Here is a 20,734-nt window from a genome sequence, read left to right on the forward strand (position 1 = left end):
ACCCTTGACTGATGCCTCCCATTACCAGCCTATTAGTCAACCATGTGAATATATCTCACTCCAGCAATGATTTAGCCCAAAGCCATTAATCCACCCTGACCTATCTAACTGTTAACGATACCGCCCCTGTACATGATTATAACTACTGACTGTACCCAGTCCCGTTGTTTTCTAATCCTAATTTTGATCTCGCTTTGTCGCAATGTTTTAAAACTGGAACCTGCTTTTTTTGTTTTCATTAGCGTGATATTTAGCTTCAATTGTTGAAGCTCACTCTGTGTTTGTAAGATGCTGAAACATGATTATAACAGCCCTGCTAATCAGCATTAGAGAGCGCAGTTTCAGTGAGGGGAGAGTTGCCTTAATGAACTCAAAAGAAGACTCCGCTTCCCTGCTTCTCTGAAACGAATTTGTTTCCATGGCTATTATTAATTGCTGTTTGCATGTGACCCAGGCATGTCGTTCTACAGCACAGCAAACAATTAATCACAGAATTCTGATGGATGTTTTGTTGCCTTCCCCCATTAACTCACACAAGCATCTCTTGTATTGAATTCAGAATGTGCATGGACCTCGCACCTCTCAACTGAGCAACAAATATGACATAACCAAATTGTGGTATACTTGAAAGTAATTCTAATTGCATGTAACTCTCTTGCTCTTTCTCTCTCTCTCTCTCTCTCTCTCTCTCTCTCTCTCTCTCTCTCTCTCTCTGTCTCTCTTCATCTGTCTTACTCTTCTTGTCTCATGAATTATTGCTCTCTGTTTCCTCCCTTTTCAACCTTCTCTTGGATTTTCATTCTCTACTTCCTCTCGCTCCTTGACTCCTCTTCTCTCCCCTCCTCCTTTCTCTCATCTGTCCCTCATCTTTGCTTGCTTGCTTGCATTCTCATTTCTTTTGGCTTTGATTTTACACTGCCCCCCCTTTGCTTTAATTCCCCCTCCCCCTTCCTGCAGGGTGAGATTCTGGTAAGTACCCCAAAGATTTAAACCGCACCCTGCCAGGGGGCAGCAGGGGTAGGCCATGCAGAAGGACTGAAGCCATCACACACAGGTCAGCCAATATGGTTAGGGTGGAAAAAGACAGAACAGGATAAGCTGTGTCCTGCAAACACAGGAGTGGATACCTCACCATAATAAGTTGTTCTACCCCTCTGCAGCTTGGCGGACTGGGAGAGGGCCTCGAGGAGAAGGTAGAGTCTCCAGACCGATCAAATTGATCTCAGTTCAAATTCTAGCCTTAGCACACAGTTACCAGTAATTTGGAACTGACTTAGCGCTTAACTCACGGCAGGTTTGCTCTTTGACAGAAAGACAGTAATTGTCTTTAATTGCACATTGCTACTAACATTTTACTTTTTGTCCACTGAATAATTCAAACGAGATATGAGTTGTTTAACGCCCACAAAAGAGGCTGCGTTCTCTATTAAGGACCAGAAAGAGTGGGAGATCTTCCACCAGTGACCGTGGATGGCGTCAGTTCCCATGTCTGTGGGTTTATACCTCTGCTGCTGCCTCGAGCACGGTGACTCAAAAGTTTGCCTTGTGAGAATCATCCTAAACGTCACTGGGGACAAAACTGGGAGGGAGGGAGTGGGGAGCGATCAAATCAGTAACACAGTAATGTTTGGATCAGTTTCTTTGGAATCATCTTGAGTGATTCTTTTATAAATTAAGAGCATGTTAACACACTTTCTGAAAGTACATTCATATCCAAAACTCCATCAAGTCTCTGTTATTTCTGAATTTAGAGCTGATCAGAGTTGTCTGTTATTTTGTGTGGTGACTGATCTCTTTGGGATGTATTCCAGTGATGTAATCAAAATTCCTTGTTAGGATCTCTTTATTCTCATTACTTACTGACAAATTCAATTTGGCATGTTTCATCCTAATCAGTTTATTTGTTTCCATTTGAATCCATGGAGTTAATGTCACTTTCAATCATACATCTTTAATTAACCCTTTGCAACACTTACTTTACATTTACAGAAATGTACGGAACATTTCTTGACAGTTGTCCGCCACAAGCATATGGTTTAGAAACAAAAGCATCTCGTCTGTGACACCCTCACATCTCACCGTGTCCTCTTTCTTAATTTCAACTTCCAACTAACTTTTATATAGGGGATTTAAAACTTTATGTTTCTGAGAAGTTTATTTCCTCGCCAAGGCAAACTATAAGTGTAGCTTCTATGTGATTGCCTCCTTGCTCATGTTTATGTTGGCGCTCTTGAACTGATGAACCCTTTTTCCCCCCTCATAACTCACCCCAGTCCCCTGCTGGATGGAGAGGGAGTGCAGAAGAGAGGTCTAAAGCATACTTTGAAATGGGCCCGTTCTCTTGGCTTTACTTAGCACAAGAGCACAATTTCTTTACAGATAGTTTCCCCCATTGTGCTTAAAATGCATAGGGGTCTAAAAAAATACATATAGCAGAGACATAGCAGCTAAGAGGTCTCCACCTAAATGCACAGCTTATTTCCCTCAGAGTGATTCACTCAGCTCGGCCTCTCTGTCTGATGCATTTCCTCCCTCTCCATCTCTCCACTTTAGATATTTTACTTTGCTGTTTAGGTTACTGTCCCTCTATGAACTCTGGTAGATCAGCTAGCTAGCCATCGCAGTTCTCTTCGCCCCCTTTACTCTCTTGTCTTTTACACTCACTTGACCCTTTCTTTTACTTAAACAGTTGAATATCCGAAGCAAGTTAACCCACCTAACTCTGCTTTGATTTATAACCACGTGTATATTTTACTGACCCACTGATACTAATATACCACCGTCGAGCTTTGTCTTATGTGTTGGGGCTATCACAGTCTGGACACCACCTGGTCCTGTGTGCTGGTTTAAGGTTTATTTGCTTTTTCGAGTGAAAAAGGACAAGGACTACATCCCATTTCAGTATTTTCAACTAAACCATTTGATGCTTTTGTATACATTTAGCCACATCACACACAGTACTGTCCTTTGGTCACTCCATGCTGTTTACGTAAGAAGTTTCACATTCAATCAATACTTGACACAAACATGTTGACAATAAAGATAAAAAGGTAAAGGACAACCAGATTTACAGACCTGACAGGTAAGCAGGTAAGGTTTTATTAGTGTCAGTCACATCCCAGTCACACTTATGGGGGCCCTCATGTCACCGGTGCAAATGCCTTATTGACAAAGTTTTTCCCCTCCGTCCTCCTGGTACCCCTCTCTCCCTACCACCCTTCTCTCTGTCTTCCACATCTTCTCCTCGCTGTGCAGGTGATCAGGAAAGGCTGGCTAACCATCAACATCAGCATCATGAAGGGAGGCTCTAAGGAGTACTGGTTTGTCCTGACTGCGGAGTCCCTGTCCTGGTACAAAGATGAGGAGGTGAGAGGAGTTTTTGTTCCCATGCTGTGTGTTACGGGACACTGGGGATACGGCTGGCTGGCGGAGATAAGATGACACAGCACTACAGGAATGCATTAAGATTAAAATGATGGGATAAACTATCCCAAGTTGTGTCATCACCCGCGGTGGCTGTAGGTGTGTGCGTCCCAGCCCAGCCTAACCAATGTGCAGACTACTGTTCAGCTCTAGCCTGATGAACAGGTAGTCTGAACACTGGGCAGGCGGGGGGGTGAGGAGGACTCTGATTGGAGGAAGGACCCCGAGGTCATTGCGGCTGCACATTGCTACCCTAGGACAGTAGGACAGAGGGCACAGAGAGCAAACATTACCACAGTGAAACAACTGCCACACAAGAAAAGAGCCACGTACAACAAAATAGCCGATACATTAGGACCCACACTGCTGAAACGTCACAATACTTTTTATCTTACTAAAGTTGTATTAATTCAGATAGAGCTTAACATGAAAAATCTAACCTTTATGCTTTCAACGGATTGAAGCAAATAAATCCAGACACAGTTAGATTACATTCCCTCTTGACTAAATAACTACAGTATGTGCACACTCAGCAAACTCTGTTCTACAGTTTATTTATAATAGAGGCCATTTCAAATGTTGCATTCAAGGTCTGGGAGAGTATCTCCCAGTGTAAGGGACATGTCAGTGCACTGATGAAAGTTTATCTAAAATCAAATGATCTAATTTAACTGAATGTTTGATTTTAGACTGTATTTATAAGACAAATTTAACTACGTGGCTGTAAGTGCAGATAGCATTGTATTTGCTTTACTTACCACTTCTTTTTCCTAAGGCCTCAGTTATATCCATTCTTCCAGCGAAATATAAAAAAGTCCCCTAAAAGATACCACTACAAACCACTGCTAAAGACGAACCCCAGTCCAGTAGCCTCAGTGTGTCCAAACACCAACTGGAAATGGTGCATTTTCGTGTCGGTTGCCTTTTGCGAAAAAGCAAAGAGAATGAGAGAGGGAGGATGGTGGAGGCAAACTGACGTGGCAGGCGGGCTGAAATGTTCCAGCCGGGATCTGACTTTGGAATTTGCAGGAAATCGTACTGGGTTACGGGGGCCGGAGGGGAGGGGAGGGTGGGGGGTGTGATTGTGTGTGTACAAACGTGCATGTGTGTAGGCGCTTGTCCACATGAGTCCTCCTGTATCATTTAGTGTTTGGCCAGTTGGTCATATCTGTGTGAGCGCATGTTTTTGCACACACCCAAATCCCAAGATAGGCTTTTGTTCAATTCGTTCAGGTTCGTGTGTGTTTGTTTGTCTTTGCACGTGCAGTTAAGTATTTGGCCGTGTGTGTTTGCGCGCGCGTGTGTGTGTGTGTGTGTATGTGGTGAGGGTGGGGGATTGTGTGGAACTGCGAGTGATGTAACTGTTGGGCCTGCGCCGCTCTGTGTTAGTGCAGACGTAAATGCTTCCAGATGTCTCTGCTCAACAGTGAAAGCTGGCACCCCATCCCCCATCCCCCCCCCCCCCCCCCCCCCCCCCCGAACTCCCTCATGCTCCTCCTTTTCTTCCTCTCCTCCTCCTCTTCTCCCCCATCATGCATTTCTCCATCTCACCAGCCTGGTGGTGGTCCTCACAGAGGAAATGCATTCCATGATGTCTGCTCATCGGTGGAGATCTGTTTTAATCTTGTTACCAAAATAAATACAATCACTTCCTGAACTTATCACTTATTTTTGTTGTATATTTCAGGTCTCAGTTCTGCTCTAAATACACATTTCTTTTGTTTGCCTCATGCTAGGAGAAAGAAAAGAAGTATATGCTGCCGCTGGATAACCTGAAGATCAGAGATGTGGAGAAAGGCTTTATGTCCACAAAGCACATCTTTGCAATCTTCAACACTGAACAGAGGTCAGGTTTATGTTGTCAAGTGAAAGACATGTGAATGCACGTGTGCTTACCTTTTGTGTGTCTGTCTGCATACATGACCTTGGAGCTTAGTACAGCACACTGAATTTCATACATGTGTGAAAATGAATGACAATAAAAGTATTTGTATTGTGTACTGGCGAAGCCTACACACTCACAAAGACAAGTGTTTGTCTTTTGTTTATCTGTACAGGAATGTGTACAAGGATCTTCGCCAGATAGAGCTGGCCTGTGATTCTCAGGAAGATGTGGACAGCTGGAAAGCGTCCTTCCTCAGGGCAGGAGTTTATCCGGAGAAGGACCAGGTATGTGGTTGGTTGGGTGGGGCTTTGTGTTTCCGTACATCAGTCACCAACATTGGCAAGCCTGTGTTTCTCTTTTTGGACAGTTGTTATAATTTCTACTTCCACAGAGAGCAGCTTTGAAGATTTATTTATTATATATTTATACTTCATGTTTGTGTGCGTGTTATGTTGTCAGACGGAGAATGAAGAGGCTGCCCCGGCAGACACATTCTCTATGGACCCTCAGTTGGAGCGACAGGTGGAAACCATCCGCAACCTGGTGGATTCGTACATCGGCATCATCAACAAATCCACCAGAGACCTCGTGCCCAAGACCATCATGCATCTCATGATCAACAGTGTGAGTCCAACAGTCTTCAGCGGAAGACACAATGCATTAATAGAGGCTCTCTGCAGATCCAGGAACAGACTTAGGCTTGGTACAACTCGCAAAACAAGGGGGTACGGGCGAAGTGATAGAGGCAGGAGGGTAATTGGGATTGAGCCTAAGCCACTGTTTTGGGTGTTAAGGTGTAGGGGTAGAATGTCCTGATTTATGTTCAAATAGAGGAGCAGTGGCAGGGTAGGAGCACGGGTTGCTAACATTAGCCTATAGAGCACCACTAGTGTCCTGCTAATGAAGAGGTGTTCTTTTTTTTATTAGATGCCTTGTTTGAAACTTAAGTTGTAAACAAATTGCAAGCATCCATGCTTTTCTATCTCCATCAGATAGATGACAAGTGTCATTGTGATCATACCATTCTGGCCATAGTCACGTCTGTTTATGTGAATGCCATCAACAACTACTGATGATGTAATATATGGGAAGATTTCAAAAAAGGACAAAGGGGCACTTGAAAACCAGGGGTAGGTGTACTTAGAAGAAATGGGATTTGGCTGTAGAATGATAACCTTGACACTGTGCACTCTATTTCACTTATGGGTAATTCACAGTAAAGACTGCATTTAGCCATGACCCCCACATTGTGCAGTGCACAGCCCAGTGCACTTAGTGGGTTAGTTGTGTAAGTGTATCCTCCCACACTTAAGGCTGTGTGCTATGCAAAATACTGGATCCCTACTTAAAAAACATGGTATGAAGATCCAGTTTTTCAGAGCTCTGCATATCCTAGTACGTGTGTATATGTATGTGTATATGGAGTTAGAAGACTTTAGCTATGTATGCTAACAGCTAATGTTGCTATTATCCAGCAAATGTAGCATCCTAGATTTCTCTATGCATTATAAAAGTAATCAAGGCACCTGGTAATCCAGTGTTCTGAGCTAAGACGCTGTTTAATTAAGTGTAAATGTCATTACACTATGGAGCTGTGCAGAGAAGCGTTAGGTTTTCTTGTTCGTTTTAGTAGCAACAGTGGTCATGTATTTCATGTTCACACAAGGTCATAAACTTGAAGACACTAATTACTAGGATTTATGGTGCCTGCTCACAGCGACTTGTCCACTGTCCATTTATAAGGTTTTATTATTGTGGTGAGCTCACTTGATGGCTTCCAGCATCCAGCAGCTGCACACAAAACCAATCCTTACACCATTGTGCACTGAGCAGCTCCTTTCCCAAGGCTTCCTAATATTTTGTTTAAGGATCAAATGTCTCTATCGATAAATTGTTTTTGCCATTGTGGTTAAACAAACCCCTCTTTTCTTAGCTGCAGACTTTCACTTCTGTCAAACACATTTTTTTTAAAATTTATGAGCCCTCTGATCATTTTATTTTTGGCTACTGCTGCAATATATCTAAGAATTCTGTGTGTGTGTTGATGTAAGTTTCAACCCTGTGTTTTAATAATCTTAACTTCCATTCAGGCAAAGGATTTCATCCACTCAGAGCTGCTGGCCTACCTCTACTCGTCTGGGGACCAGAACAGCCTCATGGAGGAATCGGCTGACCAGGCTCAGCGCAGAGACGAAATGTTGCGCATGTATCACGCACTCAAGGAGGCACTGCACATTATTGGCGACATCAGCACCAGCACCATCTCCACCCCAGTACCCCCACCCGTAAATGACACCTGGATCCAAGAAGCAAGGTGAGATAAGGGTTAACTAGCAGTTAGTTGAGCTTTAGTGTAGCAGCTGGAAAATACAGCATCTAATGGCACACACAGTTTTAAGTGTATCAAACAACTCAACATTTTTTTCTTAGAAAGGACTCAAATAAAATTGCCTCATCTCCACCCCTACAGGATCTTTTAGGTGATTATTGCAATGTAGTTTCATTCAATCATTTCCTCCTCTCAGCCCGACCCCTCAGCGCAGGCCGCCTCCTGCAGCAGCCCAGGCCCCCAGCCGCCCGCCTGCTGTTCGGGGCCCAACACCAGGACCACCCATGAACCCTTCCCCTGCTTTTGGAGCCCCGCTCAACCCCTCACCCGCCTTCGGGGCACCACCAATCCCGTCTCGCCCAGGCCCACCCATCAACGCTTTCAACAGCCACCAGGATCCCTTCAGCGCACCTCCACAGATCCCCTCCCGGCCAGCCCGCGTCCCACCCGGTGTTCCCAGGTATGACCTCTTCCTGATGCGTATATTATGTAATCTTTGCTGTCAGTAACATCTCACCATCTTTTTTCATCGTCTTTCAAGAGTCACAGGCATGGTTTGTCATTTCTCACTCTCACCAGTTATTCCATCTCTATATTTATATTATTTCCCAGCATTCATTCTTCTCTCACTCTTCTCTACTCTGTTCTCTCTGTCGGGTTGTTTTGGTTTCTCCACTGTCACTTTGTGAGCACGTCTCACCCCTTGTTGTCTATCTTCTCTCCCCGTTGCAGCCGAAGACCCCCTGGCGCTCCTACTCACCGACCCACCATTATCCGCCCTGCTGAGCCCTCCCTGCTAGACTAGACCCGTGGCCAAGCCCACCTTAAGTGTGTGTGTTTGTGTGTGGGTGTGTGTATCTGCACACTAAAAGGCCAGGTGCGGGGGCTCGAGGGGAGGGGCTGACTGATAGCCGTGCATAATGTGCATTGTCCAGCCGTATTAATATGTCTTTTCAAGCAATGTAATAAGCTGCTAATACCATCTTTATCAGTGCACATGAACAACACAAAGCCCGTAACCACTTGAATATTACATTTGACTGCTGTGGAAATTGTGTAATACAAAATGAAAACCCAGCTGATCTGGGTGATGCATTTAGCTTCTATCAGTAGGAGATGATGTATCATTTTTTTTTTATTATAATAACTGGTGTATTTCCTCTGACAAGGTTCCCAGCATAACTTATTAACTATTACAGGCTGGCTTTCCTCTCCCCTCCCGCCACCTTTTTAGATTGGCCGAGACGCTCAAGTCTAGATCTCTGTGTAATATACACACTTAACCTGTTGTTAATGTTTTACTGGGTTTTCATTTCCTAACTGATTTCATACTGAACAATAGCTTATTATCAGTGTTGTTATTTTGGTGGTGCCGATTACTTTTTTTTCCCCTCCCCCTTGTGTTATTTTATTTGAACGACTTTGTCCTTTTTAATGATCGTCATAAATGTAGCTTTAAAAAGTAAAATCCTAATCTCAGATAAAAGCAAAGCCTGAAAAGACACAGGGCGGAGTTGCATAAGACCTCAGAGAGTAGCTTCAGCCCCCGATGTGTGAAGCATCCTTCCAAAATGAAAAGATGTCAGATACATTGACCATTATGATCCAAGCACTTCTAGCCATGTAGCCTTACAGCACGCCACTCATAACAGGGATGTTGTAGTCCGTTAGCAGAACACTATGCACAAAAAAAAACCCCGGGAGAGGGAGGGAAACAGGCTGAAGGCTGTCTGCACTTTGTCGGATGCTTTTCTCTCCAGTAAGTTTTTACAGCCTTGAATTATAATCCCCTTCAGTCTCGGATGAACCCAGATGACACCTTCAGCCTTCAGGTAGACTTTGTTCATTCCTGGATTAACTGATTCATACAGAGCAGAGCACACAGCACAGTTTCCTCTCAGAGAGGATAAAACGCGGGGTGTACAGACGAGGACGTGATTCAGAGTATAAAGATGGTATTAAGCATTTAGGAGTTGGCACATCTCTTTCTGGCCTTAGTCGTCAAGGACATTTATTATCGCTATAAGTTCTGCTTCAATGCATTTAATATATTGTATATAGCTGGCCTATACTGGGGAGTTAGCACTTGTATTTCATTTAATCACAGGGTGGACAACAAAAACACGCTATTAATTCTAATTGAAGCCCAACACGTTAAAATGCGACTGTAGTGGTCATGTTAAAGGAAGCACTAACACTGTCACTTCATACGTTGGCCTTGGTTGTGGGGAAAAAGAGATTGGTCATCTCCTGATGCATTATTTATAACCTGGGCATTTGTCATTTCTTTTTGATGTTTTTGGTTGCAATTGTATCAGCTCTGTACAACTCCCCAGCTTCTCCTGGACTTTTGCTACAGGGATTAGCTGTCTAGATGTGTGGGAAAGGCACCCGGGGCTGGACACCATCTACACAGCTGTGGTTATTTGATAATAATGATACCTTTTGATTGCTCTGTGAGGGTATTTGACCATTTTCTTTTTGTTAAAACATCTTGGGAGTTTGGGGGAAACTGGTCAAGCGGGGAGTGACGTTGGGCTACTAGGATGTTTTCTGTTTTAGGTTTGATCAGTAGTTGTGGTGAGCAGGTGGTGGGATTTGTGGTGTATGAAGGCACACTCTGTCTAGACTTTTCTCTGTTCTCGCCACAGAGGATAGAAACTTAATTAGCCAACCCGACAAGACAAAGAAACGGTAGAGAATTCAAAACCGTCTCAAACCACAGACTCTTGAGACAGAGTATGCCTTCTTCTTCCCTTGTATTCCTCTCCAGGTCTGGCTCTCAGTGACAGTGCCAGCAGGATTGAAATAAGTTTATGAAACCGCTCAGACGCTTTTGATTGAAGACCCTTCACGTTTCACAAACCCCGGTACACAAAAGTTAGCTCATGTGATAAAACTTTTTATTGGCCAAAGTTTGCTGAAATCCCGTTGTGCCTGTCACTTCAGCCTGCCCTTGGGAAGCCCAGACTGTAATGCCCTGTAATACATTAGGCTGTGGCGATACTGCCTTCCTTCCTAATAGATGTCCCCTGCCTCCTTCCTCTTTCCTTCCCCTGTCTGGATCTGGTGGAAGGGGTTGGAGACCAACCTGCAAAAATCTCTTTTCTTTTTGTTTTGCAAACCCTTGTCAAGTGCCTCTGTAGCAATTAATTGATTTGAATAAACATCATGAACTGATTTAGGATGGAGAGTAAATAAAGAGGTGTTGTGTACAATAAAGGGACTGGCTCTGGTGGTTGGTGTCTCCTTGTGTCTTGTGTGGTCCACTTTCTCCTTTCTCTCTCTCCTTCTCAGATAACGTAGCGTTCCTCCTGGTTTTTCTCTCTCCACTAGCCTACATCTAAAGCAGTACAGCCTGACATAAAACCGCAAATGTTCCTATGGCAACCATTAACTGCCAGGCTGCCTGCTTTAGAGAGGCTCAAACAACGGTCTCTGTTCTTTACTCTCAGCACGTGTATTTCCACCAGATGTGAGGTGATGAACAAAAAAATCACTATCTATTCACTGTTAGCTTCCTGTGGCTGTTGCGTATGAATCAACATTTACACTGCCTGTAAAATAAATTCACCTCTCCTGTAGGTTTTTGATTAACAGGAAAAGATTCTTTAATGTCAAAGTTAAAGCAGATCTACTTAATTCACTGTTTTAAGACAGTGAATCAACTTCCAGTGTGTTGGGAATGTTTTATAGGTACAATATATAGAGCTCTGTACTAAATACGCTCATATCTCTCCCAGTACAAAACAAACAAAAAAAGGGACAGTAATTCATATTTTTCCTCTAACCTGTAGCGCTGTTAATCAGTCTGGATTGTCTTGGTGTGAATTGCAGTGTTTGAGGTATCAGCTGTAGAGATGTCTGCCCTCTCGAATATAATGTAACTAGGTGGCACTCAGCTTGTGGTGCTCAAAGTACCAAAAAATACAGTTGGAAAAAGTCAACCGCAATGTGTCTTTGCAGAAATCATGACCCAGTTACTCAAGATAGACAGACCTTGTTGTGAGCAGTTTCATGTAGGAACTATTTTCTTGAAGACCCCCATCAACTGAATCACCACACAGAGGGAAGAGTATTTCTTAACGTTTGCCAGCTCTAACAGGGGTCATCCCTATGTTTCCAGGGTTCTATGTTTCCCGGGTTCTATATTCCCCACTTAACCCTGCAAAAAGGGTTCTATGTTTCCCGCTTGGTTGAGCGGGAAACATAGAACCCAGGAAACATAGAACCTTTTTTGTGTAAGCGGGGGAACATAGAACCTTTTTTGCAGGGTTAAGTGGGAAAACATAGACCCTGTAAACATAGATACGCTCCCCTGTAACGTTAGCTAGTCCAGTGGTGCTAGCAGATAGATGCACGCTTCCTTCTGTGCTGTGACACTGTTTATACATACAGTTAAGTCCATAATTATTTGGACAATGATACAGTTGTCATCATTTTGGCTCTGTACACCACCACAATGGGTTTTAAATGAAACAATGAATACCTGCTTAAAGTGCAGACTCTCAGCTTTCATTTAAGGCTTTTTTCAAAAATGTAGTATGAACCGTGTAGGAATTACAACCATTTCTTCACACAGTCCCCCGACTTTAAGGGCTCATAAGTATTTGGACAAACTAACATAATCATCAATTAAACAGTCAGTTTTAATACTTGGTTGCAAATCCTTTACAGTCAATGACTGCCTGAAGTGTTGGACACATAGGCATCATCAGATGCTGGGTTTCTTCCCTGGTGATGCTCTGCCAGCCCTTTACTGTAGCCATCTGCACTTCCTGCTTGTGTTTTGGGTGTTTTGCCCTCAGTTTTGGCTTCAGCAAGAGAAACGCATGCTCAGTTGGATTCAGGTCAGATGATATGACTTGGCCATTGCAGAACATTCCACTTCTTTGCCTTAAAAATGTCTTTGGTTGCTTTTGCAGTATGCTTCAGGTCAATGTCCATCTGCACTGTGAAGCATCGTCCAATGAGTTTTGAAGCATTTGGTTGAATCTGAGCCAATAATGTAGCCCCAAACACTTCAGCTTTCATCCTGCTGCTCTTGTCAGCAGTCACATCATCAATAAATACAAGAGAACCAGTTCCACTGGCAGCCATACATGGCCATGACATAACAGTACCTCCACCATGCTTCACTGATGAGGTGGTGTGCTTTGGATCATGAGCAGTTCCTTCCCTTCTTCCTTCTCTTGTCTTCCCATCATTCTGGTAGTTGATCTTTGTTTTATCTGGCCATAGTATGCTGTTCCACAACTGTACAGGCTTTTTAGATGGTTTTTGACAAACTCTAATCTGGCCTTCCATTTTTAAGGCTAACCAATGGTTTGCATCTTGTGATAAACCCTCGGTATTTATTCTAGTGAAGTCTTGTCTTGCTTACAAGAGCAGCAGGATGAAAGCTGAAGTGTTTGGGGCACCATTACCTGCTCAGATTCAACCAAATGCTTCAAAGCTCATTGGACGATGCTTCACAGTGCAGTTGGACAATGACCTGAAGCATACTGCAAAAGCAACCAAAGACATTTTTAAGGCAAAGAAGTGGAATGTTCTGCAATGGCCAAGTCATATTATCTGACCTGAATCCAATTGAACATGCGTTTCTCTTGCTGAAGCCAAAACTGAGGGCAAAACACCCAAAACACAAGCAGGAAGTGCAGACGGCTGCAGTAAAGGGCTGGCAGAGCATCACCAGGGAAGAAACCCAGCATCTGATGATGTCTATGTGTCCAACACTTCAGGCAGTCATTGACTGTAAAGGATTTGCAACCAAGTATTAAAACTGACTGTTTAATTGATGATTATGTTAGTTTGTCCAAATACTTATGAGCCCTTAAAGTTGGGGGACTGTGTGAAGAAATGGTTGTAATTCCTACACGGTTCATACTACATTTTTGAAAAATGCCTTAAATGAAAGCTGAGAGTCTGCACTTTAAGCAGGTATTCATTGTTTCATTTAAAACCCATTGTGGTGGTGTACAGAGCCAAAATGACGACAACTGTATCATTGTCCAAATAATTATGGACCTAACTGTATATATACACACACACACACACACACACTGTTTATACATATATATATACACACACACACACACACACACACACACACACACACACATATATATATATATATATACATACAGTGGGTACACCTCTGGGAACTCCTTCAAGACTGTTGGAAAGCCATTTCAGGTGACTACCTCTTGAAGCTCATGGAGAGAATGCCAAGAGTGTGCAAAGCAGTAATCAGAGCAAAGGGTGGCTATTTTGAAGAAACTAGAATATAAAACATGTTTTCAGTTATTTCACCTTTTTTTGTTAAGTACATAACTCCACATGTGTTCATTCATAGTTTTGATGCCTTCAGTGAGAATCTACAATGTAAATAGTCATGAAAATAAAGAAAACGCATTGAATGAGAAGGTGTGTCCAAACTTTTGGCCTGTACTGTATATATATATATATATATATATATATATATATATATATATATATATATATAGCTGAGTGGCATACATCTTAATGGGGGATATCTAAGCATGAATGGCATCCTCTGGCTGGCTGTAACGTTAGCTAGTTCAGTGGTGCTTGGTGAGCTAGCAGTAGACATCTTTCTTTTTCCCTGTGATACTGTTTGCAGATGTAGTTGGGTAACTTAGTAGTAATATATATATGTGTGAGTGTGTGTTTGTGTTTATATAGCTGAGTGGCAGACACCTGTATGGCAGATATCTAAGCATTAAAGGCGTTCTCTGAGGCTGAGCTGTAATGCTACTAACGTTAGCTAGCTCATTGGTGCTAGGTGAGCTAGCAGTCGATGCACACTTCTTCCCTTTTCCCTGTGATACTGTTTGCAGATGTAGTTGGGTAGTAGTTTACATAAATATGTATGTGTGCGTATACATAAATACATATATGTAGCCGCGTGCTGTCTAGTGCCATTATATTCGAAAGTTGGCAGACATCTTTACGGCGGAAATCTGCAACACTCTGCAACTCGCACCCAAAACATTTAACACCACAGCTAAGAGGAAAATAGTTTATTATTATTATTATTATTATTATTATTAAAATTATAATAATAATAATTATTATTATTATTTGGAGGTGAATTGTCCCTTTAAATGTAATTAACTTAAGGCTTCAGCATTAATCGATAAATCCAGGTTTATCATTTCCTCCAATGAAAGTGGAGGAGGATCTCTGGAAACCGTCTCTCCAGCAGAGATTGCCTCGTTACAAATGCTGTTCCAGTGGCTGGACCCTGTAGTACTGACTGTCAAAGTGCATGTCGCAAGGTTAAGAGATTAATACTGGCTGATTGTTCCTGAACAGGCGCCCGGCTCCCCGTCGAAACCAGTGGTGACCTTGACCAGCCTGAAGTGGACATGAAATGGCTTCCATCCATGACAACAGCAGGACCACAGAAGAACGACATATTTTAATATCACTACACTCAAAAATAAAATTTCCAACAATGCTGTGTCATGCCTTCAACATAAAACATAGCCTACAAACTTAAATCATTAGTTTTTGAGGCATCACACTAAGTTATTTTTTCTATAATGAATGTTGTCTAAAATAGTTCTGAGCGCTAAAAATTGTTTAGTGTTTCCACAGATGGTCGGAACCAAGTTGTTATGGTGTGAAATCTAAATTAAGACATAAATCCAATGCACATATTTCTGTCTCTGACTCCATACCACAGACTCTCCCAGAAGACTGTCAGTTATTTATTTCAACAAAGCTGTAATGTGAGATGCAATTTAATTGAACTCTTACGGATAAATGACCAAATTTGGTGCCAAGTCATAAAGTCAGTTAAACACAAGAATGTTTTTGTAATTTTTATTGTAGTCTGTGTTGAGAAAAATGCCTTTAAGGTGGTGGAGTGTGACCACTGAATATGTCTTACACCAGAACATGTTAATGATGAAGTGGAGCAGTCCCAGGGAGTTTCAACACAGCATGAAAATATAAAGCCGTAGTGAGAGAAATGCACAATAACTGCTGCATTATGTGTGTTTTTGCCACTAAGTGCCATTGCATGACCCAAATGGCTGCAATGCATCCAAATAATGGCAAGAAAATGAATGTGTCAGCCAGAGCTAACTTGCCATCTGCATGACTTTACTGTTTGCTGCATATTTAACCTCCAGATGGAGAAACTGATCAGGGAGATTGACTGCCTTTTTTTTAATGTATGAATACTTGCCTTTTTATCACAGTAAATAGTGTGGTCTTTTTTAAACAGCCTGAGGCTTACTTTAAAAAAAAAAGTACACTCAGTAGGTGAGGTTTCTGATATTTTGGTTTGTTTTGGCTATTGGTTTGATGAAACATAGCCTAGAGTCATAAATGTCCGTGTGAAATGTAGTTTGAAATTCAATAAAACAACATTCCAGTGAGAACAGCTGTGGTTTTCTAGCTTCCCCAGTGACATTAACAAATATCAGAGCGGTGACTGTGTGTGTGTGTGGATATGACTAAGGCTACCTTCAGGGATACATTTCAGACGAAAGACCAGTTAATTAGGGACGGCTTGTCCAATTAGGGACAAAAGTCACGTCCCTAAACTGTTTTCTTGCGTTAGTGGTTACAGTTAGGCTAAGTCTCCAGGATATGAATATAAGTCTATGTAATTTCCCCTTAAGTGACCTTAGTAAGCTTGTGTGTGTGTGTGTGTGTGTGTGTGTGTGTGTATGCACAGTACAGTATGTATTTCTGTGTGTGCATATTACAGTACTGAAATTTCCTTATGATTGGAATTCAAAATATCCTAAAGCCCAGTTCAGACCAAAGATTTGCCATGAGAAACTTGCAGCTATTTGCAATGCACCAGTCTGCAACGTTCTGAAAACCTGCCAGTTTACACAAGTGACACGCCTTATTCTTCCGTCAATGATTGGGCTATATGTGTGTGACATAAGCACCAGCAAGCAGCAGCAGTGGCCCACCGTCCAACAGGACACACCGTGAGACGAAGGGCTCGGCGAGGGCGGATGGCTGGCTGTTGTCAGAAAATATCATAGCAGGCAGACAGTTTGTAACTGACTTGGCCAGCTGACTGCGCCACAAGCTGATTGGCTGTTTAAACAGGTGACGTGCCTTGGTGACTTTCCAAGCTGAGCTGCAGGTGACACCATCAAAGCTGAGACTGGCCAGTTCACACTGCTGCTGCTTTTCTCTGCCATCTTTGTAAAATGGTTTCCTCTCATCACGAATCTTTGGTCTCAACTGGGCTTTGATGAATCGGCTCTCCAAAAGTTTGAACTATCCCTTTAAATTGAGCTCACGAGGCACATGTCAGTGAAGGGTTTTAAGGGCCACACTTTCATGCAGGTTCTTCACTCCCTTGGCTGGAGGTTAATGAGTTTTGTTGTCTATGGAGAGACTCGCTTGGTGTTGTCAAAGAGGCGCTGCAGCGTGTAGACCTGAGCAGCAGCGACAGCGAGCATGACGAGCAGGTTGAGGCAGGACCAGAAGGACACCCGCCACAGGTTGTTCTCCAGAAGATAGCGGTCCCTCGCCTCAAGGACCCGCAGCAAAGTCAGGAGCTGACGGCTCTTCTCCAGATGCTCGTACAAAGAGTCCATCCTCACCTGGAAGAGGAGGGAGAGAACAGCAGACAGGAGGAGATGAAAGTCAGTGCAGAGGTGTGCAGACATCAAAAAGAACGCCATCAGACAATTCATGTGTAGTCTGAAGGGGAATCATAGCTGCAGCACATGCAACAGCTTTTTGTGTTTTTCCATCTCACCTTGATGTCCTCCAGTTTGTACTCCAGCATGCTCTCTGGCATGGCCACATCCACCCACTCATCTTGGCCTCTGCCTTCGCTGCTCTGACTGTTAATGATCACCTTAAAGAACACCATCTTCTCTGAGAGTTTACTGAAGCTGTTGTCGAAACACAAGCGGTAGTCTCCGTCCTCTGTGGGATCCACCCTGCAAGAAAAAATAAGGTGTAAACCTTCAGAAACAGGTGGCATTTGCCCTCAATAATGTTACTCACTGCTGCCTTGGTATTTGCTCGTCTTTAATTGCTTTTAATACAAATAAAGAGTATCACATGGATTTTGCATCACATCAAAAACAGGCAGTTGCTGGAGAGCACTTAGATGACCCACATGTGAATGGCATCAGATCTCCTGAAGTCAGAGACCAGCCGGTGTCCGCTGGGTGAGATGAGGGCAAAGCCGACATCCAAACCAGACCCGGCTATCACCTGGAAGAAACAGATGGAGCTGAGGTCAGTGATGCAGGACATCCAGGCTCCAGGTCACAGCTACCGAGAACTCACACACATTTCCACTCCAAAGATGCAGCTCACAGCTCAAGCTTTAATCAGACTATCTGAAATTCAAATGAGAGCTGTGATAGTAGACCAAGCAACAGCCGGGCTCACATAATATGCCACAGTGATGATAACTGGACAGTTAAGGTACCCATGTAGGGAGATTCTGTCTTTCGCTACCCACTGCTGCCCGCTCTTTGCCCTCTGGCAAAAGAAGAACTCACTGTCAGGCGCAGTTCAACAGCCGTGACAGAGATTCACAGACTTTCTCAAGGTTTTGGTTTTGGCTGCAATATTCTCAGAATGTGTCAGAAAGTCAAGTTCCACATCATGAAGCAGCCTTCCACCTTACGGATCACTGTGGGCGTAGAGCTGTGACTCCGTTGAGTGAAGGTTTGGGAAAAGGTGGCAGATAAGTGAAAAGGACCTTGACGTCCATGCTGCAGTGCTGGCAGCATCATGTGTGAAGTGTTCCAGTGATGATGCCCCAGTAATCCTGCCAGGCTCCTCTCTGACTCCACACTCCAAAACCACACAGCGGGGCAGCCAGGACTGTGACTTTATGCTAACACAGCCCTGCAGCTGCCAGAGGGTGCAGCAGTAGTAGGATGACTGTGGTGTGAAGTAATGCAAAGGTCATGGCTATTAAATGACATGTGCTTTTGAATTTGAAGCGTGTTTTGTTTAAAATGTTTAAACTGGAAAAGATGTTTTGCATTTAAAATGAATTATGCTGGCTATATATTTAGGATGTCATCATCATACAAAGGCATGTTTGTGCTTTGGTAGGATGCATTTTAAGCAATATGTTTGCATTAGAAGCAGGGGGATCATTTGAGTTTACCTCCTCACCCTATCTCAGGACAAGTGTCTTCTTATCTCTCTGCACACAGGACCAAAGTCCAAAGCCTGCTCACGTGTTTTTCAGTTAGACATTATTCACAAACTTTAATAAAGTAAAGCTTTAAACACAACACTACACGCTCACTGCACCACATAGAAAGATTGAGAGAAAACTGTATTTACCTGGTATTCAACCTCCATGTTGTCGCTCCTCACTGCAGTTTGGTAAAAACACTCTGTGCTGCCAGCAGACAATAAAAATGTAAATTCCATGTCTTTGTTTGGCCCCAGACCCAAAGTCAAGTCTAAAGTCAGAATCAAACATGCCAGCAAACACAGCTCTGCAGACACACTTATCATCCTCTGCTCACTGTCCGTGTAATCCTCTTTCACCAACTTTAAACGACTTTGTTCTATGTTACACATGCACAATAAAGCAAGTTTACTGTGTGTCTGTAATTGCTGACTCTCATACTCTGACAGTTAGAGAATAACCTCACAGTTTAGTTCCTTGATCAAAGCTGAATGAGTGGAGCCTTTATCTGTGTCGACCAATAGCACCTTGCAACATGCAAAACTTCCCAGAGAGGACAAGGTGCAGTACACACTACATAATGAGCCTGATTATGCAGGGTTGAAGGGTTGTACAGATAATGAAAGCATTTTTTTGTAAATATTTTTATATATTTTCATCACTTCTCGTATCTTTTTTGCTAATTCTTACTTGCACAAAATATTGATTTTCTTCTACTTAATGAATTCCCTTTAACACATGTTGTACTTGCCATGACCTCATCTGTTCTGTAGGGGGAGCTAGGGTTAAAAGCAGACACAAAGCAGGCCGCACAGCTTTGATATGATAGATGCATTAAAAAGAACTTGGTATAAGTGAGTGTACAGTTTACAGAGAACCTGGTAGGATACAATACACATGCTGAACTGCATAATCCATGATTCAGTGTGATTAATGTGGAATCACAAATTCCTGTTGCTCACTAAAACATGATCAAGTTACTATGAGTGTGTACAATTACATAATGCTTTATGGATCACCACAGTTCAACCCACAATTATTTCCTACATTAAACAACATGCCACCAAATTAGGCAGAGGTAGACATCTGCGTGTTGCTGCATGGCCCAATGGTCCGTATAAATGTCTTTGTTTTTTTACAAGGTAGGAAGTGGAACGTGAGTTTATTTTATTATTCTAATAGAAAATGTAGCTGTTGCCAACTGACAAATCAGGGGAAGGTGTGGAGACATGTTTAAGTATGAAATAGTGTATTGTGATGAGGTAAGAAAGAGAAACAAGGCATTTGTGTCAGGAATCTGAATTTTGTCTTATTACCATAGAAACATGTATTTGTTCGCCTGCAACCAGTTCGACTGAAAAAAAAAACAGTTTCATATTTCTTTTTAGTCCTTTATTAGGTGATCTTCTTACTATATAATGACGAAAACTCTGTCTGTCAGTTTGACCAATCTGCATGAAACTCGGTGAACATAATCTAGGGACCAATATCTAAAGTTCCCTCTTAGCAAAAGTTGGAAAACTTACTAAAACTGAGCTTCTATAAGGCAATGAATATTGCGGAGGGCGTGGCTCATCACATAAAGGTGCATAACATCTCAAGGGTTTCACCGATCACCACGCAACTTTGTAGGCATATGAAAACACATAATCTGAGGGGACCCCTCCATTATTGACCCCATCAAACAAAATGGGGGTGCTAGAGAGCTAATTTCTTATCTAGGCCTAACCGCCATATCGATTTTTACTGAACTTGGTAGATATGTAGAACAGGACGCCTCAAGGTGACTGGAGAAATTTAACTCTAATTGGCAATTGGGTGGCGCTATAACAACAGAAAATGGATATTTGGTATGACTAAGTCATGGGTATGCTGTACTCAATGGGTATGGACTAGTATATATGATACATCAAATATACCA

At 42.7% G+C, this 20,734-nt stretch overlaps 2 protein-coding genes and 1 long non-coding RNA gene across 9 annotated transcripts in view; 1 reads left to right on the top strand and 2 right to left on the bottom strand.

Annotated features, from left to right (window-relative positions):
* Nucleotides 1-16,051, top strand: part of dnm2a (dynamin 2a) — a 43,507-nt gene extending 27,456 nt beyond the window's left edge. For 2 of the 6 annotated variants that reach the window (XM_033644976.2, XM_033644977.2), the window contains exons 14-21: nucleotides 958-969; nucleotides 3,256-3,366; nucleotides 5,160-5,269; nucleotides 5,481-5,592; nucleotides 5,768-5,932; nucleotides 7,399-7,622; nucleotides 7,834-8,097; nucleotides 8,370-10,859. In XM_033644976.2, coding sequence (XP_033500867.1) covers nucleotides 958-969; nucleotides 3,256-3,366; nucleotides 5,160-5,269; nucleotides 5,481-5,592; nucleotides 5,768-5,932; nucleotides 7,399-7,622; nucleotides 7,834-8,097; nucleotides 8,370-8,442 — 1,071 coding nt within the window. In that variant the 3' untranslated portion in view covers nucleotides 8,443-10,859. Of the gene's footprint in view, nucleotides 1-957; nucleotides 970-1,160; nucleotides 1,194-3,255; nucleotides 3,367-5,159; nucleotides 5,270-5,480; nucleotides 5,593-5,767; nucleotides 5,933-7,398; nucleotides 7,623-7,833; nucleotides 8,098-8,369; nucleotides 10,860-14,975 lie in introns of those variants that run through there. The other 4 variants (XM_033644978.2, XM_033644979.2, XM_078161585.1 and 1 more) reach the window with 3 other exon arrangements.
* Nucleotides 3,067-4,638, bottom strand: LOC144458652 (uncharacterized). Its single transcript, XR_013488038.1, has 2 exons — nucleotides 4,182-4,638; nucleotides 3,067-3,676 (listed from the first exon to the last, which is right to left on the bottom strand). It is a non-coding gene; the product is annotated as an uncharacterized LOC144458652 (long non-coding RNA).
* On the bottom strand, nucleotides 15,475-19,358 carry tmed1a (transmembrane p24 trafficking protein 1a). 2 transcript variants are annotated; one of them, XM_078161586.1, is made up of 5 exons: nucleotides 19,280-19,358; nucleotides 18,963-19,020; nucleotides 17,770-17,867; nucleotides 17,401-17,587; nucleotides 15,475-17,242 (listed from the first exon to the last, which is right to left on the bottom strand). In XM_078161586.1, exons 2-5 carry the CDS (start codon nucleotides 18,978-18,980, stop codon nucleotides 17,024-17,026), a joined length of 522 nt encoding a protein of 173 aa, XP_078017712.1. In that variant the 5' UTR covers nucleotides 18,981-19,020; nucleotides 19,280-19,358; the 3' UTR covers nucleotides 15,475-17,023. The 2 variants fall into 2 exon arrangements, with proteins under 2 accessions (XP_078017712.1, XP_033500872.1); XM_033644981.2 differs by having other exon boundaries at nucleotides 18,963-19,353.
* Between the last annotated feature and the right edge of the window lie 1,376 nt (nucleotides 19,359-20,734).

Source organism: Epinephelus lanceolatus, chromosome 18 (genome assembly GCF_041903045.1).
Source record: "Epinephelus lanceolatus isolate andai-2023 chromosome 18, ASM4190304v1, whole genome shotgun sequence".
Taxonomy (NCBI): Eukaryota; Metazoa; Chordata; class Actinopteri; order Perciformes; family Serranidae; genus Epinephelus; species Epinephelus lanceolatus.

What these genes read in the sequence shown, in the direction of transcription:
- tmed1a (XM_033644981.2), bottom strand. Translation starts at nt 19,205, where the DNA reads ATGTGTAACATAGAACAAAGTCGTTTAAAGTTGGTGAAAGAGGATTAC. An exon ending in ACATGGAGGTTGAATACCAG is followed by an intron (nt 17,868 to 18,962) that starts GTAAATACAGTT and finishes TGTTTCTTCCAG; the next exon opens with GTGATAGCCGGGTCTGGTTT. An exon ending in AGATCTGATGCCATTCACAT is followed by an intron (nt 17,588 to 17,769) that starts GTGGGTCATCTA and finishes TTTTTCTTGCAG; the next exon opens with GGTGGATCCCACAGAGGACG.